Source organism: Calonectris borealis, chromosome 19 (genome assembly GCF_964195595.1).
Source record: "Calonectris borealis chromosome 19, bCalBor7.hap1.2, whole genome shotgun sequence".
Classification (NCBI taxonomy): Eukaryota; Metazoa; Chordata; class Aves; order Procellariiformes; family Procellariidae; genus Calonectris; species Calonectris borealis.
This window is the reverse complement of record NC_134330.1, coordinates 8,337,472-8,363,187: the sequence shown is the minus strand read 5'-3', so window position 1 is coordinate 8,363,187 and position 25,716 is coordinate 8,337,472. Positions and strand designations below refer to the sequence as shown.

The window sequence follows — 25,716 nt, the reverse complement described above, 5'->3', positions numbered from 1 at the left end:
AAAAAAGATTCTTTCATGACGCAGCTTCTCCATTTACTGTCTCCACCACATTTTTGCCTCTGACTTCTATCTCCACCCCTACTGCTATTGCCCCATCCTTTTCTTGATCCCTAATGGCAGAACTAAGTAGGTGCTTTAAGCATGTCCAAGTAATACTAAATTACGATTCTACCTCAGAAGGGAAGCGGGCTTTTGCAAATCCCATGTGGGATGACTGTGCTCCGCAGGGCTCTGGGCACTAGGGAGGGCCAGAAGATCAGAAGGAACAGACAGCTCCCTAACGAGCAAAGGTATTTAAGTAGCTTTGCATGGATTTTGCTGTGTTCCTGCCTACCTCAGGACTGGCTCCGCACCTCCTGCGTTGCCTCAGCACTTTTGCTAGTGTGATCCCATGGCGAGCACAAAGTTTTTTTTTTCCCCTTTTTTTGCCGGCTTAGTTTTCTGCCAGGCTGGTTCACTGAAGCAGGTCACTGCAGGCGCCTGCTGGGCAGCACAGAGGCCAGGAGAGCAAAGCCAAGGGCAGGAGGAGTGCAAGTGTGCCAGCTTAGGTTGACTTAAACTGCCCTTGAACTGTACCCTCAGTGAGCCTGACGTGACTCGGAGAGAGGGTAACTTAAGCTCACATATTTAAATATCCTCTCAAGCATGCCTTATGGGACATCTGCTTTTAAACCTGTGGCTAGTTGACTTTTTTAAAATAAATTCACAGGTCGCTGTAGCCAATTTTTCTTTTCAGTTTGAGCATGGATATTGATACTCCTCCCCCAATATTTTCCGTTTGTATAGTATGAATTTATAAATACTCCCCCCCAAACCAGAACATTCTGTATTCTGTAGATATTTATCTCATTTATTCAGATGAAAACTGTTCCAGTTATCAAATATGCAGTTTCCATTAGTAGTTGGAAATAACTTTTTTTTTGTGTAGATCTCAGTGCTCTAAGTAACTGGATTTTTTATGATGACAGTTAAAGTAAAAGCATTATGAAATGGAATTTAGCATACTACAAATTTTAAAATGCATTCCTAGTTCAATGTGAGGCCCTATTAATTCATCACTGTAGTATAATTTTATTATAGTACTTTTTCCTTATGTAGGATTTGAACGGAAATTTGAATGCAGGGGTTTTTTTAAATTAACAGAATGTTGTGTCTGATTCAAAGCTGATGGTATTGTTCTTTTGATTTTTGTGGGTAACTTTTCTAGCTTTCCTGGGAGATTTAAGGTCTGGATGGTGTAAATAGGCTATTGTGAGCAAGACAGTTACAAGTTATTAATTTAAGAGGTGTAAAATTCCTGTCGTTTCTGTCTTAAATCTCTCTCCTTTTTTTTTCCCCTTTTTTTCTCCCCCCCCGCCCCTAACCTGAGGATGCAACTTACTAATGGTTTGCTCACCATATGCTGGGCTAAATACAGGACGGAATCAGAAAAGGCTAAAGAGCTTTATCATTCAATCATAAAATGATTATATATCATTTGCAAGTTGGCAAGGCACTCCTTCAAGCAACCATCTAAATAAGCTGTGTTCCGAGTAGGTCATTGTGTGTGACCGTGTTTACATCAGTGGATGGATATTTGTACATGAAATCTTAAAAAAAAAAAAAAAAAAAAAAAAGTTCTTCGGCTATGTTAATTTACAGAACTAAAGTTGTGGTATGGAAATCTAATGTTGGAATCCATATTTGTGAAGTCATCAAATAGATATTTTAAGGCTGGGAAAGGATTTCCTGAGGTCATTAGCATTCTTTTCATGTGGCATAACAGTACTGTCCAACAGTAATGCAGTAATCCCTCATTTGGAGAACCCTTTAAGGCACATACTCCAAAACAACGCACTGGACTTTATTTCTATGAAAACTATTTCTCATATTCTTCTCATAAAGCAAGTACTTTTAAGGGTATTGCCATTCTGATGAGCCCACTCTGGCTCCCCACTTAGCTGAATTGCTCTTTAAACTATTAATTTGGTCAGCAGAGTAATTTAATAATTTTCCATATACAGACAACAGAAGCTGAAAATCAGTTTCGTGTGCTGGAACTACTAATCACATCTTTGAAGGAGTGCTCTAATAATGTGTGTGCCTAAACAACTTCAGACCTACTTTCCTTCTGCATTTTGAAGGAGTACTCCTGAGCTGATACGCATCTTTTTTTTTTACCCCCTTTAATTTCCTTATGTTAAATTTACAAACCTAATTAATACAATTTCTTTCCTGTAGGTTCACTCCATGATGGCTCAATTAGAGTAGCAGTAGAACTGTGGTTCAATATTCAGGCCAGCTTCATAATTGAAAACACATTTTCTTCTCAAAAGCTGCAGCTGGTTTGGTTCTGCTCATGCAGAAAAGGATATAACCTTGCATAACATAGGAAATGAACGGTTGAGAGAGAAGCCAAATTCAATTTCAGTCAGATATTTTGAGGATAAGTCCATGATCTATGGAAGCAAGGGAATGAAAAGTGTGTGTATGTGGAAAGCAGCGTATTCAGCACTCTATTAATCACGGCTAGCCTGGGTGCTGTTGTGTGCTGTTGCGTTAGCACTGATTCTAGTACAGAGGCTGGAGAGCAGCCAAGCACTCCAGAAGTTAACCTCTTAAAGACCCTGAGCTGCTTTCTGTTGAATAAATGTAATTTTGTGGTCAGAAATAAATGCTTGTGATGTAGCAGGAGCTTTGAAAACAACAGCGTGGCAAAGCTATTACAAATTGCTCTATGTTGGGGAAGTCAACAGCATACATCAAAATTCAGAGCTCGCGTCGCGCTGATTTAGGCCCAGAGCTTTCCTGCTTTTCAATGAAAGTCCCGTTAAACCACTCCGTGTAACAAAATGGAGTAAATCTAATATTTTTGGCGGGTAATTGTTTTCTTTTAACGTCCACTCCACAGGGTGTGGGTGGTGGGTAATTTCCTTTGTATAACAGGAGCACGGGGACGGTTTTGTGCTTCGTCTCGATTCTGCTTCCCGATGCTAGCGGGGAAGAGAGAGGCGCACAGTGTGCTTTTGGGGTAACAGCAGCGCAGCAGCGTTTCATTTCTTTGTTTACACAAGTGTGTAAACGATTATTTATTTATTTTTGGCTGGCTTGATTGCAGTTTAAACAACATCTTTCCTGAGGAAGGTGATTTAAATATACTTCAGCATCTCGAAGGCAGATGTGCTCTCCCTGATGAGCATGTAGGATGTTTGCTGCTGGCACTGGGCTGCAGGGTGCTGGGTCGAAAACATCCCCGAGAGAAGAGACGCTTAACTCCAGACTGATGGACAGAACTGTAGAAACTCTCAAATACAGTCAAAGCCTCTTCTATATGTACCTTTTTCTCCTTCCTATATTGATACCTTCCTGGGACAAACCTCAGCTATTGGGATAACAGGCAAGGTCCCAAACCTAATATATACGACCAGAAGCAAGCAGTAGGCACCGTGCACCTTTCTGAAGCTCTTACAGATTCATCTCCATCCCATCCAGCGTGCAGGCAAGTTGTACTGAGACAGCAGTTACTACTAGGGTAACTTTGGGGAGGATCATCCCAAATTCTCTTATTTTTATATAATTGACAAAGCGCTGAAATTTCTGTTGGCAGCTGGTGGGCTGTCTATGTTAAGGCCCGCTATGGTGCTGCCGCACATTTGGGTGAAATGCTAACAGTGCTGGCAAACTATTTATGCAAAATTCAGACAGGCAGCACTGTTTCAGTTTGCAGTGTCAGGAGTATCTTCTCATCCTTTTAAAAAAAGAGAGCTTGAAGTGTGCTGGAAGGAATGGGGATGGGAGGGCTGTGCCGGGTGCGGTATTCTGCCGAATGTCATTATAATCCAGCCCCTGTTTCTCCAAATACAGAATTATTCCTGTATTTATTACAAAATTACCATGAGCCTCTATACAAGCCAGTTTCTGGTCTTGCTTTGCTGTAATAGAGAAGCAAGAGGGTAAGCTCAATATAAAATATTAGCAAAAGGTTACATTTTGGTGTTTATGTGCAGGTGGATTTTGCACAGAGGCAGCTAATGAGCTCATTCTTGCAAGGATTCCTCTGCCCTAATTTTTAAAATACTTAACAAAAGTTTGGATCATCCATAAGGGACAAAAGCAATTGTGGGTTCTAGGTCACTGTTCATGGAGGCAGGAGGAGAGGCTGACGGGCAGATGAAAGCACCCACTCATTTTATTGTGTAGCTCTTTCTCCTGCTGGGAAGCTGGAGGTGATGTTGAATAGCACAGGCTACTATGCCCCAGCAGGAACACCGCAGGAACTCCTTCCTCCTCTGCCCCGCTTTGCCACACCAAGCGTGGCTGGGCTGGCTGCGGCAGATGTTCTCCATCCCACCTTGTGCTCTTGCAGAGCCCTGAGGATCAAAAGTGGCAAGCTCTGACATCTCCCTGGTTAGTGGCATAGCGAATAAGATCTATTCCCTAGAAAGATGTTCTTTCAATTTTTTGGGAAGTACGCATCCCCTGTTTGGAGGTCATCTTTTTCTTAATTCCTGCCATGTGTTTTACCTTTTTTGCGTTACAAAAATTGGGGATTGGCCCGTGCTGACCAAAGAGAGAAGCTAGGATGCAAAGTATAGAATTACAAGGGTAAATAATTATTCATGCGCATGAGGTGCCCCAGCCAGATTAGGGCACCCCAAATGTGGTTTCACACGTACCCTTCAAATGTTCAGGTACAACACAATTTGACTAACCATTAGCACCCACACTACTAATTATTAATCAGAGTAAAACTTTGCAAATCAACTATATTTCTGCAGCATTCTTGCTGCTTGTCGATTGATCCAGATGTCCCTGGAGTCAGTCTTGCTAGATTCACTTACCTATGACACCAGAAAACACTGGGAGGGTTTAAGTAATGTGTTAGAGGGGCTAGGATGCTGGCATTATCTTGGTTGTCCAGAGGTATCCTTTATCCTTCATGGACAGCTCTAAGCTTCCAAGAAGCAAAGTCGTTATTTCCAGGGCCAGGCTGTCCTTTAGTTTGTTTTACTTAAGCATAAACAATACCAAAGTCTCCAGTAAAATTCTACTACCTCATTAAATTACAGTGTATAATGTGAACTAATATATATTTTAACAAAGCTAATACACTTTCATCCTATAAAGACTGATTGCTAGAATAGTTACAGAAGGGAATTTTCATAACATTTGGCACTTTGACCCTCCTTTTGCCATGCATATTTTGTCGCTCTGGTTTCATGCCATACTCAATCCATGCCAGGGCAGGACTGACGCTGGCAAGTGCCCTTGCCCCGTCCTGGGTGCCCACCTCCTCCCTCGTGCTGAGTCTAGCAAATGCCCAAGATGAGTCAGTTCAGTTTGCCGGCATGATGGAAAATAAATTCTTCCTCTCCTTCGTTGCTTAGTTTTTCATCGAGTCAGTGAGCTGAATCATGCTACAACAGTGTGATTGCTAGATCTGATGCAAGAGAAGAGGGAGCCCGTGGCCTGAGGCAGGAGGAGGGAGCAGGGCTGCTCCGTTTGGTGCCTGCCCGACGCACGGATTAGGAGTCGAGTGAGAGCAGGAACTGAGAAACACTGCTCAGAAATGCAGAGAGGCGTGAGGAGAGAGACGCACAGGTTATCAAAGGATCCAGGAGAGGTTCAGCAATGATAGCAGACCCACTGTCGCAATGATCTGAAGGCAGGGTGGCAAACAGTAAAAGCCATTTAAACAAAGCTGTCATTCTGCTGTCAATATCTTGAGGCACATGTTGGGCTGGGCTGTTTTACTGGGAAGGAAGATCAAAGATTGGAAAAGCAACAAGAAGCTGTCCTGTGAGAACGAGGGAGCTGAGCTTTCCTCAGGGGATGGCAGCGTTGTTTGTCTGGGAAAATCAGGGTTTATCTGGGCATGAAAGGAAGAGAAGGTTTCAAGGGTTCAAGGTTGCAGCTGTTTCACAGTGGAGGGAAGCAGAATTGAAAAGCTGAAGGATTTGAGTCCCTCTTAAAGCTCTCTTCTTAGCTTGAGGTTAAACCAACAAGTTGGTGAGGCAGGCATGCTCTTCCCAAGCTCTTCCCTGGTAGCATACCTATGCACTGCAGCCAAGCAGCTTTGTTAAACAGATTGGTATTGTATCCACTCTGTGAAGTCCTTATTTTTGTTAAAGAATTTATAGCACAGCTAAAATATACACCATATGCTTTAAGCAGCTGCACAGGAATAATTTCTTTTTGATTTTGCTTCAAAAATCTTTCAATTGCAGGAAACAGAAAAAATAGTATTTTTACTTTTTCTTCTGTCAGCTGCAAAAAATTAAATGGGCTGATGAACTATATATTTTTATTGATTTGTAAAATCATAATGTTGTATTTTTATTAATGAATTTATTAATATCGATATCTGTTGGTATTAAGAAAGGGACATCCAGCCAACTGTGCACATACCCTATGTGCTTCCTAATCCACACAGACAGAGTGTGTTGTAGAGCTGTTGCGGTGCACCACCTTAGCAACTGATGTACTGTTTTATATGAGAGAACAGCTAAGCTCTATTGTAATGGCTTCAAAGAAAGACTGATGCCATTGCATGGCATTAATAATGCTTGCTATAACCGCCGTTTGATTCCAAGGCAGCTATTCAAGAATATAGCATGGCTTAAAATAATGGTGCGTTAATGAGTTGTTATCATGCTTTTCCCTTTGTTTAATATGTTTCTTACAGTTCTTAATGGCATTTCAGTAGGTTGAAGTAATTGAAGACAAATGAAGAAACTTTGTGATGCAAAACAATACAACAAAAGATGTGTAAGGGAGCTGTGCAAATGAAGGGGGCTGAGTGTCTCATTAAGGCATCTATTTATTAAAAATCAGAACAGAAAAATAACTTCTGGTTTAAGTAATTTATTTTTACTTGAGAAGTTAGTTCCAGATTGGGTGCAGGACAGAAAAAGACGTATCTTTCATGTTAAGGTGGCTAATTGAGAGTGAGAATTGCAACTGAAGAACAATGAGGGTAAGGAGTTAGGACTACAGAATTCATATTTAGCATAGTTGTGTTTGAGACACTTGATATGCAGTTAATTGTACTGCAAGTAAATCACCAATACTTCGGTAATGCCATACAGACACAGAGAGCAATGTGATCCCTTCACTACAGAGTTGTCTTTGGGATGCCGAGTTGTCTAAAAACAAAAGAAAAACACAGCGGTGGTGAGTGATCCAGGTCAACCTGTCAGGAGCAACACATCGTGGCCATGTGCCGGTCTCATGGTCTGCAAATGTGTTAATGTGCTGATATCTGTAAGTTCAGAGAATTTAAGTGTTGATGCAGAATGTGCCGGCATCTGGCAGTCCCAGCTTCCTTGCAAAAAGCTTTGTCTTCCTCTTTCATCTTTAAATTCAGAAATACGATTGTGCAGCCTTCTGGCTGACTGCAATGGGTGAGACAATACCACATACAGTACAGCACAGAAGAGCATCCCACTTCTGCAAACCTGAAAAGAGAATCCAGGTGATTTGTGGGGCAGTAGACATCAGACTTTAATTAATGTTGAAATTTCTTAGTGCGTAGAGTGTGACAGATTCCAAAATAAAGCCATGGACTTCACTTTCATGTTTTTGAACTTGACTGGACATAGCTGAAAAGGAAAGAGGCAATGTTCAGATAAAACTACATTCAGCATCTTCCCTGACATAGGTGGCGAGATTTATGGTGCTTACCTAAATGTGGAGATAAACCCGTTGATTTCATTGATGATATTTTGATTTTAGCCAGGTGTAGTAGGCATTAGACTGTGACCAAGCATTCCTAAAATAGGCTGTCCGTGCTACTGGAGTAGCATGCCAGCAGTATCGGACAACCAGCTGTCATTCTGGCAATGGAGAATGGGAGCAGACCGAGGAGGTCTTCAGGGGCAAGTTGGAGAGAGATTATTATGGAGGGGAAGGGTGTCATTCAGCCTCCGGGATGAACCTGGTACCCTGAGCAACAGCTCATGAAAGCACTTGACCTGGAAAAATAAGGTGGATAAAGGGAGGACTGCTCTCAAACTGGTGTCTCGCTGCGGCTCCCTCCGTATAGCTCCGGTGATATTTTAAAGATGAAGAGTGTGCTAAGGAGGGAGGATTCCTAGTGTCTCATTTCTGTTATCTCAGTATAGCGCCAGTGGTATTATCAAGACAAATAGTATGCCAAAACTTAAAAGTGAACATATGTTTATGGGGGTGGTGGGGAATACAGAGGTCACTGTTGTTTCTTTCTAGTCAGAGAAGACATAATGGGGCCTGGTTTAGATAAATTAAGATTTGGAGCTAAGCTCATGTCAAGACTACGCTAGTGTAATTATAAGTTGACTTCTTTCAGGGTCCCTGAAGTTTTTAGAGTCAAATAAAAACGTTCAGCAAGAGTTTTATAATGTAGTTCAACTGTTTTAATGTGAGCTGATTGCAGCTCATTCTTGTTGGCTCCCAAACCAATTTTACTTTGATTTGAAAAATTTTCAGTGAACTTCCACATACTTACTTCCATGTCATTTCAGTTTCCTCTGTTTCTGGACTTCGTTTATATTTTGCTATTTTTGATGTCTTTTTCATCTCATACTTCCTTATTTCCTTATGCAGCTGGAAGCTGGCATACTCAATTTTTTTTTTTATTCCAGTTAAAGTTGTCATGGTGCTTTTTCTAAATTTTATTTTAAGATACAAAATACTTGAGGTGCTTTTTTTTAATATAACTTTAAACTGGACAGACTGATTTTTTTAACAACTAAAACATAAAAAAATCTTTTTGCCTGGTGGGATTGTTTGGAATTCTGTTTCTGAATTTGGGAGAAAAAAAAGGTGTGAAAGTTCCTGTGATTTACAAACTGCTTCCGTCAGAAAATCTCTGATCTCCTTGGAAGATGTTGTTTCAATTCTGTTTTATATTTCAATCACTATATAACTGGTAAGGAGTGAATAAGCCATACCTTTTGTAATACTTAGAGAGAATATAAGTACAAATGCTCTTTACTAAAATGTGAAAAAACTGTAATAGGAAAACAAATCCATCCTGTTATTTCACAGAAATGCAAACATTTTAAATGCTTTGGTTTCCTTAAAAAGGGGCAAATGAATTTTTCAAAATACAGTACAGAATCAGTTCTGTAATGCTAATTGTATTTAATAATAGTAATTTAAATTTGGCTGTACTCCGCTGAGCAGCAGCGAGAGAAAATTGTATGTGGGAACATTGAAGTCCAGAAGTCTAACATATGGTGTGCTTTGGCCTTCAAAGTCTGTCTTTATGTACCCATGAAATATCTCAACTGCAGAAGTCTTTCTGATGGCTGCCCCCTCCTTTCTCGCCTGTTCACAAACGGTGTCTGATACTCCAAGCATTGATTTACACTACCCGGTGCCTCTCTGCCTTTGGCAGTTTGTTGCATATTCTAATTTCAAATACTCTTTGTTTGAAAATGTTCTAACCAAATTACTTATGTTCTCATTCCCTAATGAGCATCAGTCCATCTGTGATTGCATGAATTCAAATTAATAAACGGGTTATTCACAACCATCAATCCCTTGCTCTCCAGCACGTCACATGCCCTGTGAGATTCCAGTACCTTTCCGTAGCCTTTCCTGGTAAGCTCTAAAAGACAAGTATGGCCAGCATTTCTTGAGAATTTATATCTGCTCTCCACGTCCTCCATCATTTTGGCCTCTGCTGCTTGTTTATCATCTTTCAATACCTTTCTTCTTTTTTTTAAATTGATAAGAATAAGTTGCAAATAGGTCAGGTTTCAGTTACGCTACATCTCCACCAAGCTACATAAATTAATCCAGATTTTGGGGGGATGTAAGCAAAATAGGAATTTGGTTTGTTTCTCTGAATACAGTCTTGTATTGTGTTACAACAACTTGTCTCTTTACAACCTCTCGCCGTATCTCTCAAGATTTCATTGCTACTGCCAAACGCTGTGCAGATGCTTTCGGTGTCCTTATTTCCCTCCTTGACCCCTCCCCTCGAGTCTTTTCTTGGTTTATACGTTGTGCATTGTGCTTCTGTGTAATTTCTACAATTGTCCTTGTCCTTTGGTTTTCTGGCCTTAATCCTCTCCGTAATGATCTCTGCAAGTCACTTACCAGCCATAAGACTAATCTATACAAGTCACGTGGCGTTCTTGCGCACTTTGCGTCTGACTCCCCCCATTATTTTAATCATCTACATTGTAGGATTTCCCCCCCCACCCCCAAATCCTTCCCTTCGCAAAGTCATTTTCGTGCAAAGTAAACAGAAGTGGCACCAGATCTGACCCTGCAGCACCCTCCTGCTTATCTCTCCTCCTCCCTGCGCCGCTTCCTTTCCCTGGCACCCTCTGCTTCCTGCGCCAGAGCGCTCTGCAAACCACTGCAGCCCGGCGGAGTGCAGCACGCTTTCTAATTCTGCAAATCTCCCTCCCGTATAATAAAATACCAGATACTTTCCTGAAATACAGATACAGTAAACTCTGTCCATTGTTTCTGCCTTATCTACCAAATCAATAATGTAGTGAAAGAATTCAAGGACGTTTTTCAGACAGGACCTTCCTTTTTTAGTACATGTTGACGTACACACCTTTAAATGGCTTCATAATATTAACTGCTTTTCAAATACACAGAAGAACTGATATCAGGTCTTTGTATCCGTAGTTCTTCAGATCCTTCCTTGCTTGTTATTAAAATATGGGAACGATAATCTCCATACTTTCGGTTTCCTGATTTTGGTAAGCTGCTGCAGAATTGTGTCAGGCTTTCCTGTTTCCCTTTCTGTCTTTTTCTGCTTTGGAGTATTAACTCTATGGACCTGGTCTTGGGTCGGTTTGGTTGGTTTTTTGTCAATATTTAGTAATTGTAAATCCTCTGTTTTCTAGTACATTAGGAAAATAGATGTTTACCAAGAAAAGTTGCTGTGGAATAAGTATTTTATTCTCAGAGCCATAAAGCTGCCTTTCCTTGTAAAATCAAGTTTTAGATGAAAATACACACTTAGGGGAAAATAACAGATTGTGTGAGGTAGTAATTTGCCTCCCCTGGGCAGACAGCTTCTTCAGTTAGTATTGCGTGTATTACAAAATAGGAAGATAAGCTAGTCAGAGGAGCCTGGCTTGAGCTCGTGAGTGCAAGGACGTATAGACTCTATGGGTCTGTGCCTGACTTTACTAGAAAACTTATTTGTATGTAGAAGATTCACCGTTGTTCAGTGTTAAGTATCACAAGTACCTGTGATACTTACATCTGTACAAGAAGTACATCTTTTCATCCCCTCATAGGCTTAGTGGCAATAACAGAAACATGTATTTGCCACAATAAAGGCAGAGCGTGACATCAGAAGTGCATGCGGTTCCCATGTGTTGTGTTATATCTTACTTAGTGATAGAGGCAGACAGTTGTTGAGGAGAGAACCTGTCTGGCAAATACCGTGCTTTTTATAAAGATTTAAAGTAAAGAATCACAATAGAGAGTAGTGTTCATAAAAATATTGATGCTTGCTATTGTGCTGAAACAGGACTTCAAAATATATTCAGTACAAACGTACCAGAAATATTCTTACAAGGCTGTTTCTATAGGAGCTGTACATAGGAGACTCGGGTTCCCTTTTTATGTATTAACTAGTTTTATATGAAATATAGTAATTTATTTTTACAGCTCTGAGTGTAAGAGTTGTATTGGAACAAGTCTAAAAGCCTTCTTTTCTCATCACCCCTTTTAGATTGACGCATTGGGTAAAAGAAGCAAAGAAGCAGAGGCAGCCTTCTTGAATGTTTATAAGAGATTAATTGATGTTCCAGGTAAGCGAATTATTTCCTTATTCTGAAAAACTGATGGCTTATGTTCGTGTGAATGCTACTGGGCATTTTTTCCACCTTTGATAAGGTAAATATGAGCAATGGTTTTATTCTGAAGCTAATACGCTCCAGTATTGTTTCTAATGGAAAGAACTGTAACTAAGGCACGTTTCATGACTTCTCTTAAAACTGTTCATTGCGTTTACGTTTTAATGTCTGTATGAATCATTTTATATTATTACAATATTGTGTGATTCTCAGTAATTTGTTTATTAGAGGGTTCAGACGTTTTTAACAAAAAAGATACATCTTGAAGCTTCATCAAGAAGCAGCAATATTTGTACTTTTAAAGGACAGAGAAAATTTTTCATACCTTCCAACAAAAAAAAAAAGTCTTACTGAAAAGTAAATCACTACCAAATTTCAGTTCTGTTCAGTATAAGTGTGATCATAAATTCTATTCAAAGGCCTTTACTGTATGTGTTTTCAACTTTCCTTTATGTTTGGCATCAGAAGTTTCGAGTTCGTTTCTGTTTACATTTTGAGAGTTGATATTTTTGTTTTCCCCAATGGTAGATAAATACTGTCTGAACAGATTTTGCAACTGTACTCAAAGATGAGAGGGAGTTAGGAGTCCAAGTCTCCACTTCCAAATCTTGGCCTGACTGTTGGCATATGACAGTGTGTGTGTATGATTTTATACTTTTATAAAACGTTGACATTATATAATATTCAAAATACTTACCTCAAGAGAGGTTTTGAGGTGTAATTAATATTTCTAAAGGCTTTTAGGGCCTCATTGCAAAGTGCACCCTCATTGTTACTTGCCTTACCTTTTAAGGAGCACATTTCATGCACACCTTAAATAAAAATTAATTTTTTAATGTTTTGTTTACAGCTTAACTGCTTAAAAGATCAGTGTTTTTCAGATGCTCGGTCAGAGCTAACATACATTTTTTTTTTTTATGCTTTCAACATTTATAGTCAAGTAGTGCCCAGTGGCCAGTTCCTGCTGTGTTAAGCACAGCATATGTAGAGAAGTGCAGGGACTTAGCGTGCTCATCCTAGACCACAATTGCCTCAGAAATACTGTTTTTTAGGTTAATCAGCTATGGTCTGTGAGTTTTCTTTTACTTGTTTCCTACTCATAGTTTTAGTAACATTCCGTAGGTGAACAGCTTCCTTTGCACATCAGCTCGAGCCGTGGGAAGAGGTGGACGACTCGGAGAGGCTCCTGACCATTGCTGAGAGGGTGCAGGCAGTTTGCACGGGCACGAGCAGCATGGGCATGGGACGGGCTCTCGCAGCTCAGTTTTGTAAAGGAAACCCCTCCATGAAAACATACCCAACATACCTGCAGCCTGCGGGTCCACCATTCAGTGCTAAGGAGAGAAGCTGTAGCCCCTCCATCTCCATACTAACACAGCCCAGCCATGTTTCCTGTCATAATTTGGGAGGCGAGTAGGTTTGATTTCTAGGTCTGTTTTTTTTCACGACTGAGTAGTCGTGTCAAACAAGAGCTGTGTGGGATCCTTTTCATGCTCTTGTGCAGAGGCTTTTTTCTGAAGCCTAGCATTATCACAGGTGCTGGGATTTGAACAGCAGAGTCAGACCGAAGCCTTACGGAGAAGGTTGGACGTATATGCCACCCATGCTGTAGGGTATAAATGGTGAGGGCCTTCGTCAGTACTTCTTTGTAGGGGAAAGAATTTTCTCCTTTCCTTCATTTGCAAGAGCAAAATTTACACCCCTTCTTCCACACTGCACAATCTCTCTCTTGTCCAGCCTTCCCCTGTGCATGCCTTATGTTATGTGTCAGAGAAATATTTCTTTGATATTCTTACTACATGCAAAAGTTTCAGCCTGGCTAAGTTGTGAGTGCGATGGAGTCTGTGGGATTAGAAATATCTACAGGTTTTAGTCCCATGCTCTATCTGCAGACCTGAGAGGCACACGAGGAGCGTACTGATGTTGCTAAAAGCAAATTCCAGGTTCTCGAGCAGAAGTCCGGCCAGTCTCCTGTAGCTCTACGCAGGCGTAACAAATACTCACTGTTTACAACACGTACTGCAACGAAAAGGAAAACAGCCATTAGGAATGTATGGCACTGGTATTTGTCACGACGTGGTAGGGCTGAGTTAGGCGTATGCAGTTAGGGGCTTGCTTCATTGTATTGCTTTTTTTAATTTCCTTCTCATCATATGTAGTCTTTTATATTGGGTATGTATCCATGGAGGGCTTTCCTTTATAAAAGACTATCAGTATTCGTTTATCACATGTGTTGTTTTGCCTCTATGTGGCTTTACGTGTCTTTTGACCTGTCCATGTGGTATTTCAAATATTTAGGTATACTTTTAGCTCCAAAATCCTGATATGTTTTCTTTTCGGTGTGAGAAGGGAGCTATGATGTTTTGAGAAAGCTATGACTGGAATGCTGCGGAGTGGTTATTTAGCATTAAGCATCACTGTTACATGACAAGGGTGCAATTTTATCAGACTTTCAATATCCTTTATAGGACCATATAATAATTGCAGCTGAAGTCTAATTCCCAGCAGCCAATTTTATGGTTCTTGAGGAAGGCATGTATTCCTCTCTTCAGTAATAATGTGCACACTTTATATAATTAAAAAGGGCTTCTATTTTAATTTTACTATAAAATGATCTGTATTGAAACTCCAGCTACGGTGCTTTATGGATTCAGCTAAGTTTAATGATTTTCTTTCCCGACTTGACCAGAGTTTTCACTCAGGCTCACCAGTAAGGAATTTGTGGGAAGGGTGGTATTTTACGTGTAAATTTTTCTATATACATCAGGGGTTTTCTCTTTAAAAGATAAACCAGACCTTTTCATATCTCTCTCCAGCTTTATGATACTGTTAAAATAGCATTGTTCGTTTGTGCTGCAGAATTTATCCTTCCTAAAGGAAAGTACATGTCAAGGAAAACATTTTGGTTTATGTACATTTATACAGCTACAGTTCTCACTCAGATCATTCTGTCTTGCTTGAGACTGAACATTTTTAATTAATGGAATTAATTTTCTCATTTAATTGCCTTATTTTCAGTATGCAGTAAAGAGCTAGAGAAAAGTGAATGCTGCCACATGAATTGCACTAATCAACAAGGTTGTCACAACTTACCTTTAAAAATAATGTGAATATATTTATTTTGAAGTAAAGGGAGGTTGGATCTGTATTTTGAGGAAGCTTTCTTCCATCTGTACATGATTTTTTTCTCTCTAGTTTTGTAAAATAAGTGTATTATGTTAGCACCCTTGGCTTTTAGGGTTTTAATCTTGCAAATGCTTCAAGTGAAATTGGAGCCCGGTTGTGTAAGTGTTTGGAGGAGCGGGGTTGCCTTGCAGAAACAGTATATTCATAATACTGTTTTTCTAAAGTTTTAAAAGAAAAATATTAGGCATTAAAAATACTAAAAATTAAAGATTTTTCTTTTAAAAAGGAACAGTGTTCACTACTTTTTTTTTTTTAAACAAAACTTCACTGTGATTTTCAAGCAAAAGTTAAAATGTGAAGACCCAGGGTGAATGCCAGATGACAGTATCTGGATAAACTGGTTAAATAGAGTTTCACTTTACACTGTATCTTTATTACCGTGCAATTACTGCACAATGCCACAGTTGGATTTGCTCAGTTTTCAGTATTGCTCCTGTCAAGCACAGTTCCTGTGTAGGGAAGGAAGAAAGAATTCTGCCTTTAAACAGAAAATCTGCTATCTTGATGTGGCAAAAATTAGACCGAATTTGGGTTCAGTGGCTGTGTTGCTATAAAAGCTGATTGTGTATCTTTTACAATACTGCTAAGAGTTTGGCACCAAAGGGGAGTACCTGAAAGCTCGTCTCCGTCCCATTTCTCTCTCTACTCCAGGGGAACACTCGCGTGCCCGGGCTGTGGGCACAGCAGTGCCAGCCCCGGCCGTGCTCAGGCACCCCGCGCACCCCGCGCTCGCCGCCGCTCCTCCGCACGCACCGCGGCTGCCTCCCCTCCCGTGCTCTGCGTTGCTGAATCGTAGTCCTAACCCCTCTCACTCCTCCGTGCTGCCTTTCCACTTGAGGCACAGTATTGCATCTCTGTTATACCCTGTACAAATATAATAGGAAAAAGTGTTGCGTTTTTTCAGCATATACATGTTTGAGAATCAGGGTAGGTTAATGCAAAATACTTGCTCTCAGTTTGGTGGGGACTGTGCAGCCTTCTAGGGTTGAGCCATAAATAGTATTCGTTTCTGCTTAATGGGAATTTTCTCATCAAGAAACTAAATGATTCTTAAAGGGGATGTATGTGTGTTTTTATTGTAGACTCTTCACAGGTCTCTGTTGTGATCAGATTTGCTGTACGTTTGGTGCTGTATAATGTGTGTGACGTGTTTTTTAGCTCAGAGGACCCGCTATCTAAGGAAAGTGTAAAATAACAGAGAGGGTAAAAAGAAGAAATTTGTTTTTTTTAATGTGCCCTGTCAAAACAATTAAAGACAATAACAGTGAAAGATGGCTGAAGTGGAAATTTTATCTTTCCTTTACTCCTTGCCATCATAAATTGCACACCCTGCCATGGGGGCTGTGTCTTACTGAGAGGTTTGAAGGAGGAGCAGGCTGGTTCCAAGGGAGTTTTCCACACACCCATCAGTTCATGTAGTAGTTTTGTTTACATATAATCACAGTTCAGCCTTGCAAATTCAAACTGCCCTGCATAGGGCTTTCTTTTTTCCAAGGAATGGTTTAGCTGAGGAAATACACACTTCTTTTAAAATAAGTAATCAGTAAAGCACAAAATAAGTGTTAGGGAATTACTTCTAAAGGCAGAAATGAAAATTTGTTTCTCACCCATGAAGAGAGCTTCATTCCTTCACCACGGAGCCCATGCTAGCAGCAGTGTGAGATGCGGTGCTTACTGCTATCGCTCCATTGGCTTGTGATTATTTACAATTTAGCAGCACTCTCCAGACTTGTATTGCTGTTTGGGCTAAGAGAAGACTTCCATTGAAAGTGTATTTGATCAATGTTCTGAGGTTAAAGGTGATACAAGAGAAAAACGGGTTTGATTTCTCCCTCCCCCCCCGCCCCCCCGAAAAATTATCTGCTGCTTATGTTGGAGGTGATAAATGTGTATGAAGTTGTTGTATTTATATACGTTATGTGACGTGTTTGGATTTTTTTGTAAAGCGTAATGTTAAGCAGAAAGCATAACAGTTAATGCCAGCCCTGATACCAGAAAGTCTGTATAGACTTTTACATACCCAGATGACCCAGAAGTTGCATGATGTGCTTAAATTGCAACATAAGCACACCCAGCCTTTTGTGCTCGTAGAGAAGAGCTGGTTGAATGTAAATTTAGGGGAGACGTAAAGAGCGTAGAAGGAAAAGGGACTGTGTTAAGCATATCCCAAACTAAAATACTAAAAACATAGTTTGAAAAAGTTAATACTCACAGCGTTCTTCATTGGGCTAATCGTTAATTGTTTGGCAAAACTCTGTCTAAAGAGTGAGATCGGGTTATAGTATACCCTGAGTTTGTGGTATATCAAGACTGATCAGCACAGACAATTTTTGAGAAACGTTTGGTATCATTACAAACAGTGTGAAAAATTTTAAGCAGTTCCTGGTTTGTTAATAATGTGTCAAAATGGTCGCCCCTTTCCAAATAAAATATATTTGGATAAAACTGAAGATAGACACATAAAATGAAAAGGCTTACATTTTTGCTGCCCCTAACTTTACAAGGGAAATGAATATTCATAACATGTGCCTTTTCTCAACCTTAGAGGGAAAAGAAAATGATATTACAGTGAGTAGTCTCAGGAGGAAAGGAAGCAAAATGAACTTGCTCATGGACAACAGAAGTAGCGCAGACACCCCCTCAAACAGAGCAGTAGGGTATCTTTCTAAACACACTTGAAAATCTGATAAAATTAAGCAGAAAATTGAGCATAGTTAATACTTGAAAGAGTGAAAAACGATAAACCCCTGTGGCTGCAGGCAGTGATTTAGCTTGTGACTGTATCCCATCCGAGGACAAAATCCTTGATGCTTCACCAGGATGTTTAGACCAGGTAACAAAACAGAGTTCATAAACATATGAAAAATGCCCCAGTTTGGAAGCTGGGTCTGGAAGAGAAGTCTGTACAGTAAAAAATTAGGGACTGTAGACATTGGTGATTTTCCCCAAACTGTTCTGCAAACCTTTGCACAAAGAAATTCCCGAGGTGGGGGTGAGAGGGACAGTTTAAAGTCCAGGCTGCCGACTGGAGATTTTGAGCAGCATTTTGGTAGGGTCAGCGGCTGCTACCGTTTTAATTTCCAGAACGGTCTGAATTGCCTGGGTTGCTGGTCCAGCCTTCGGGTAGTCCAGCACTGAGGAATGTAGAAGTAGCTCATAATCACTTCAGCCTCCTTCCCTTTGGGGTCTGAATTCAGAGACACAGCATAAAATACAATTTTGGATCTGTACTGCATGAATGCACGCTGGTAGGGCATACTGTTAGCATTACATAGTTATTTTCAGATGAAGCACAAAGTCCTGGCCAATTCTCGTCTTTAGTATTCATTCACTTTACCCTTATGTTTTGAAACTGATGTCAAAATAACTAAAAATAGCTCTGTTACCTGAATATGTGGCTTGAAATTGGGCTTGTCTGATCACATACTTTTTTCTTTCGTTTTTCTTGTTGAATTAATAAGTGGATAAATTCCTTTGTAAAAGCTGGAATAAATATTCGAAGCAAGAAATATCCCTAAAGCATACACTTTAAAAATTTATTGTGTGGTTGTCAAGCCCTATTTTACTTGGTAGGCTGGAGGCACGGAAGGAAGAGGGGAGGTGCAGAGAAGGGGAAGGATGCAATGAATAGAAGCAGGAAGAATGTGTGGTGTAAGAGAGAAGATATCCCTGCGGGCACTGGTTGTGTTCACCTGGAGGTTGTAACGGCAGCACCCTTTGAAAGCTGTTGCTTCAGGGAGTGGAGTTAGAGTAGCCCTAACCCCGGTGACTGGAGCAGTGCTGCATATTCGCAGCAAAAGCGGCAGACTGTGGTTGTGATGGGGAGTATTGGACTTTCCCTTTCTCGGTTGCAGGAATGTGAACTGGAATTAGAATAAACCCCAGCTTTCGGAGGGTTTAGTGCTAAGTCTGTTCAGAAGCTTTTAGGAGAAAGAAGGGATGATTGTGGCAGAAATGCTTTCAAACATAGTGGAAGGTTCTTTTTTCTTTTTATAATCTCAAAGTAGGAGAAATGAAACTTCAATTCCAAAAGTAGAAGCAATTTTCTGTAACTGTCCTTTGCTTTGCACTGAGCTCAGTGTGCAAGCAGTAAATTTCAATGTCTTTCAGCCATTATTAGAATATTAACGATCAAATTGGAGCATTTTCAGTTGCAGTGGCTTCTCTTGTAACTCATTAGGTGCTTTTTCAGCTGACATAGTGCCATAAAATATTGTATCACCTATTGTGCATACCCCACTTTTAATATTAAAAACTTTTCTGAGGATTTATTTTGGTAACTCCCTTGAAAATTCAGGGAACTACAATGCAATTCATTAAGGGGTCAATCATTTACTCTGCCTTATATGACATTTTTTGGATACTAGGGTAGAGATGCATCTCATAATCTGGGGCAGGGCCAGAGCATCTTTCCGGCAGTAGCCATTCTAGAATTGATAGATAAATAAAGGGTGTTTTTTAATAATAGCCCACAAGATCTAAGAACCACATTCTGGCAAAGGGATCTATATGATTGTGGTCAAATTCGCTATATACTATCTCGCACCGTTTCACTTAACACTGCAAGCATTGGAGAGTGCTGCCACGGCGAACTTTTTGGCATGATTAATGGGGAGGAAAGGCGCCGGTTTGCTGTGACTTCCCCCCGTCCCCATTCAGAGGGATCGCATCAGGATTGCTTTGCTGCTCTACTGCTTTCAGAGGTCGGCAGAATTTGGGATTCTGCTTTTTTGCTGGTAAGGAAAATGAGAGTCCCTCACCCTCTTGTGGGCACTTTGAATTGCCTGGTACAGTCCTTACAAAATGCTCTTGACAGCAGGAGGGTGAGGAGAACATGTAAAAAAGTGGAAAGAAATAAAAGGAAGAGAGAGATCCCAGTCCTGTGGGATGGGGGAGTAAGAAAATATGTATAATTCTTGATTGAAGGAAGAACCTTTTCATGTTTTTTATGAAGTGCAGAGTTGGAGAGATGATGAGCTTTGTTTCAAACGGAATTACGGCTATAACTCTTCTGTCCCTGGGCTACCAGAGTCATAGGGGAAAAGGAGGAAAGCTATCATTTATTCCATGAAATCTTTGTCTCAGTCTCTCTAGGCTATTTCAATTTACCCCTGAAATTTCTGGGGAATAATTAATGAATTAATTAAGTATGCTGTGAGGTGTTTGAATATTCAAAAGCTACAATGTAATTATTATTTTTTCTAAAACACATTTTCAGGTTATTTCCAGATACGCAGCCTCCCAAGAAAGCACTTACTGCATCAAAAGCTAATCGAGCTTCTTCCTGCTCTTCCTGCTTGTAAACCAGAGCCCCTTCTCCAAAAGAAACGTTCATTGCGAAGAGCAGCGGTAGGGCTGAGCAGCGATGCATTTAGAGTCAAAAACTTCTTTTACTTCGTGACAAAAAGTATTGTGACAGCAGAGCTGAACTTCTGGCTTTTTTAAAAAGTTAAATCACGTTAATAAAGTTGTGTTAAGGAGAATTTTTTTTTTCCCCCTCCCTTATCATTTTGTGTGGGCGTTTCTTGTGAGCAATCGCTAAGAAAGCTTTGCTTACAATGTGGTTTAGGCAACAGAAATACAGTCTTGTTGAAAGAAACGCGTTGCCTTCGATGAATTATTTTTAGATCCAAACCTTAGGAAACACATTTCCAGCGATATAAAATATTAATTGTCCCTGTAGTTCTGGCACTGTTTCATAACTTGCTTTCTTAACGTTTCCAGTGTTACAGGCCTGTAACGAAGAGGGAGGAGAGGGGATTTAGGAGAAGTCCTTTGTTTTGGAGAAGTCTCTTCAGGAGCTCCATTTTAAGACACCAGATGAACACATTTTGCAAATAAGAGCGAGCCCGCTGGCCCCGCGCGGGGAAGAGCCGGCCGCCGTACGCCGTTGCAGCACCTGACGGGTTCATAGGCATCGCACCGTGCCTGGGAACGGTTCGGCTGCGGCGGCTTTGGGAAGCGTGAGCTGCCCGCCCCCGGCACAGCCCCGCGCCCCCGCCCGCGGCTGCTGCGCTGCCGGCCGCGGTCCGGCGCTGCCTCCCGATCCGCCCCGCGCGATCCAGGCCGCGCATTGCCGCTCTCTCCCGCCGCCGGTGCCCGCCGCCGGGCCCGGGCAGCCCCGCGGCCGCCGCCCCCGCTCCCCGCCGGTACCCGGCCAGCGCCCCGCTCGCTGCGGCCTGGCCGGAGCCGGGCAGCGGCACCTCCCAGGTGGGGTTTGCGGAGCGCTGGGCTTGGAGGAGCTTCCCGCCGAGCAGCGCTCCGCAGAGGTGCTCTTAAAAATAATATATATATATCTGGAGAGAGGGGGTAATTGGCCACAGTGCTCTGTAAATTGTACATTTAAACAATGACATAGTTTTTCCACTTCGTTTGGCAAATTTTCCTCCCGCAGCCCATCCCTCCGTCAGTCTCCCTGTGTTAGCTAACAGGTTCGAACGGCGGTGGGAAGGAAGCTGATCTGTTCGGGAGGCAGCTTCTCGCCTCTCGACAAAAACAACTGCGGCCAAGGGGTTTTAAACATTAACTTTCCAGACCGAGCTTATTTTCCTTGAGCTGAGGTGGGCTTTTCCCCCCTCTGCTTAAATAACGAGGGTGGTCCCAGCATACTCTATATCGAGACAGCTTTTCATCAGTTGCTCATCAGCATGCTAATTGCTGTATGACTAATTATGCCCTGAATTCCAGTTGATTTTCTTAATGAGACAGCTGGGTTAATTATGTAATCGTATGATTACATTAGCCTAGAGTGCCCTGGCGAAAAGTAACGCAGGCAGGAGCGTGATGTCATTGCAGGAGCAGCGCTCACAAGGGGGTGCATTCATTTCTGCCTAATGACAGGGGAGGGCAAGGGTACCCACAGTGCTCTTTGTGTAAACACTTATATTGAATTATTAAGATCTGTGTCTTTTTCCAGCTCGCAGAATGAGGAAGGAATGGGGTTTTTGAAACGAAACTCGCTTTGGAAATTCAGCTGGTCATCGATAGTCCTGTTTTACCTCCTGGGTTGAGGTTGGGTTTGCTCTGAGCAGCGTGGGGTTGCAGGTGGTGAGGTGCTGCCTCTAGTTAGTCATGTAGTGCACTGTTTTGGTGAGATCCGTCTTTGCGGGCCTTTAAAAATTGTGAAGTATGTAGTTTACATGCGGGCACAGCAGCAAAAAAAAATTGGTTCTCTTGCGCTGCTATTCAAAAAGGATTTATCATCAGGGCATGTACGCGGTGTGAGAATAGTCTGAGAGGTGTTATTGCGGCTGCGTTGCCCTAGCTTGTTTGATGTGAAGTATTAACTGCTATAAAAATAATGTTACGTTTGTAACATTCGTTTTTTTCACGGCTGTGTTCATTGAGACATGTCCATCCACCTCCTTTATGAGGGCAGAAGCTCGTCTGCAAGGAGACCGGTGTGTGTCCCAGTGGTGAGCACAGGGATGTGCTCAGGGAGCCACTTGTGAAATGATACCAAAGGGTAATTCATTGGGAAGTAAAGGCAGGAACAGTCTTTGCAGATACTGGTTTTAAAATATGGCAGTTATTTCTCGTATGGTGGAGAGGATTGGATCCAGACATGCTGGGCTGTGTACAAACACGTGATGCAAAGGGCTTCTTTGTGGTGTAGTATATAACAAGTGGATTAGGGAAGTAGAACAGAATAGGAAGCGATAGGAAATATATACTAAACTTAGTATAAAAGTAGACATCTCAAGTTTACTCTTGGGCAATAATGATCTTGCTAAACACTTTTTAAAGTTCTGGATGAGCAGATTCCTTTTACCAATTTTCTCATTTCTTACTGATCTTGTGCCTACCAGGAATTCTGAACTCTTGCAAGCTAGAGAAGATTCAAACCAAGAGAATAATTTGTGATGAGTTTTCCACTTCTAAGTGTTAAGTGAGATGATTTCTCTCTTTTACAGATTGCAGAAAAAGCATTTCCTTCTTTGCCTCTCTCCATAAGCTAGTACCACTTGATTTTTTTGAAATGTCTATGCCTGTTGTTTGTGTAATGAATTGAAAGTTTTGCTCCATTGCTTTTTTAAAAATTCAGTGACCTCTTGTTAAATGACATGAAACATACTTTCTAAGCCTGGTTAATATAAAAAGGTATGCTTTTTCATGCATGCATATGTTGGGAAAAGGAGAGTATTTTTTTATTTTTAAGTTCACTCCACTCAGGTAAGAAAAAAGTTGTTCTGACTATAGGGTTTATACTTGTTTCAGATTAATTGGTGTTTATAAATACGTCAGAAATCATGGGGTTTTAGGTTTTTTGAAATTAAAGAGCATGTTGGGGCTTGCCATGAGAAATGAAGTATTGGTCTCTCTGCCCAAAATGTCTTGGTCATTTTATTGTCATGCAATGATTAGTTTTCTTTAATGCAGTTTATAAAAATTAAGTCTAAGAGGTGCTTCAGCCATGAGTTTTTTTAACATGTCCTTAAGCAGTATTTAGTGGCTGCAGGCCATTAGTCCTTCAAATAGGCTCTAGTAAAGTTTGTAGTTTAATGCACAGAGACTGTTTTTACATTTTGTTTGTTCTGCCACTGTTTTGCTACTTGAACATTAACCTTTAATAGAGCTAAATTAAATATACATGTCCTGATGAATAATTATGAGATTGCAAGCATTTTCATTTTGTACATAAAGCTTCTCAGGGATTGCAAATTTGACTAAAGGTTTAGCCATTATTCATTTTATAATGCCCATGTTATTTTTGTCTTCTAATTCTTTACTGATTTAAATATAAAAAGCCCCGTGTATTTGGAGCAGAATACTCTTGTGGGTGTCCTGGCTTTTTACATGTTAAAACGAGGGGGAAAAAGTCCACCCACAGTTTTGTAAAGTTCAATTTCTTTCATTGTGGCATTTTAACACCATTTTATAGAAATATCATAGCTGAAGCTTAAGATCCCTGCCTGATATGTTTTGTGGTTCCTGTAACAATTTAAGACACGGATAGATTGAGACAATCCAGCCTTTCTTTATGTTCAGCAGATGAATGTCCTGGGCTAGCTCTTTCGGAGAAATGCTGAGCTGCAGAAGTGTGACAAAACGGTCATTGCAGATAAAGGTCGGCAGACCTACATGGGAGAAGGGTGATGTTGTGACAGCCCGTACCTTAATTGGACCATACATAAATATTGCAGGGCCTTTAACTCGTGCTACTGCTGTGACTAAAACTTTGTATTTAATTCCTTACCTGTACCCCCTGTCTCTGCCACAATAACATTTTAAGTTTGATTTATTATAAATATTTTAATACAGATAATAATAACGAAAAGTATTTGGCCTAAAAAGCATAAATGAAAAAGCTATGTAGTCATAAACTATGTATGTACAGAGAACAGATGACAAGCAACCTAGATTTTGTATTATGAACAGGGTAATGCCATAAGCTGTTGAAGAACCGAAGTAACAAAATGCAGCAGGCTGCTACTTACAATGTCTCTGAGCTCAACATAACCCAGTACTATTCTTTTATAAACTATGAAACAACGCTGGCATATTGAAAAAACACACAGGCTCATGCTTAATGTGTTAACAGAGGTACAATAGACTTATTATGTGTTTCCAGAGACTGAGGGTGGTCTGAAAAATTAATGACTGTGGTGGTTGAAAATTAAGTGAACTCCCTAATATATACTGTTGTTGATCCACTGAGTTTGGTGTTTAGCATTCCTCAACAGGAGACTAAATCTTTGCAGCCATTTCACAAGAGATGCTGGCGCCCATAACAGAAATGTATTCAATAATCTTTTATAAGTCCATCACACGCCAGTGTTTTCCTATTCTGACTGGGAAGAAGTCCCAGAATAAATCACGCGTGCATACGTCAGGTGTGCGCTAAGGACTCTCTTTGGCAGAAGGGGACAAACATCAGAGAATTAATACTGAGAGGACATTCAAAATAATTTCTAATTTCTATTCAATTAGTAGTATAAGAAAAAGAGGGAACAAGAGTCACAAAACCCAAGGTTCATGGAATTAGTTACATCCACACAATATTTCTGATTATTATTGATCTGTCAATTAGAAAAAGTATAGCTCGGGTCTCCATGATCAAATAACCTTTTTGAGCTCAGCTGTGCAGGAGGGCACAATTGGCTTCAGAAATTCACTCCCGCAGAAGCAGAGGTATGTGAGGGACGCTAGCTGTCAGTGAGCTGTGCAGTTTGATTGCTTTTTACCCAAAAATTCTCATTTTGCAAACAAAAATTTGAAACTTTAAACTCTCGCATGCCTTCATTCATGGCTGGCTGCACCCAGGGACACTGCCCTGTGGATTAACGCCAGGATGAAGAAGGCACACCCCAATTTAAAGGGTAACGTAGATAACAATGAACTATCTTTTGAAGTTTGCAGGATACGAGGTGAGGAACATACAGGAATAATAACTCAAAGTAGAGCCTTACTGGCACTTAAAATGGATATTAATGGAGAAAAAAGGACACTTGTGCTCTGAACTGTGTGAGTCACAGAAGTGTTCCTGTTATCTTACATTTTATTTTACTGTTTCTTTTTCAGATCCGGTTCCAGCCTTGGATTTAGGACAGCAGCTTCAGCTGAAGGTTCAACGTATGCACGATATTGAAACAGAAAACCAGAAACTTAGGGAAACTCTAGAGGAATACAACAAAGAATTCGCCGAGGTGAAAAATCAGGGTAGGTTGCAAATGTATTCGTTTATCAGCTTTTAATGCATACTGAAATTTGAAGACTGGGATTAAATTCAGTTTTA

The 25,716-nt window shown here is 40.7% G+C and overlaps 1 protein-coding gene across 12 annotated transcripts in view; it reads left to right on the top strand.

Annotated features, from left to right (window-relative positions):
• Nucleotides 1-25,716, top strand: part of CUX1 (cut like homeobox 1) — a 281,906-nt gene that overhangs the window by 115,288 nt on the left and 140,902 nt on the right. For all 12 annotated transcript variants that reach the window (XM_075168938.1, XM_075168936.1, XM_075168933.1 and 9 more), the window contains exons 4-5: nt 11,672-11,750; nt 25,503-25,640. In XM_075168938.1, the coding sequence (XP_075025039.1) occupies nt 11,672-11,750; nt 25,503-25,640 (217 nt within the window). The remainder of the gene's footprint in view (nt 1-11,671; nt 11,751-25,502; nt 25,641-25,716) is intronic.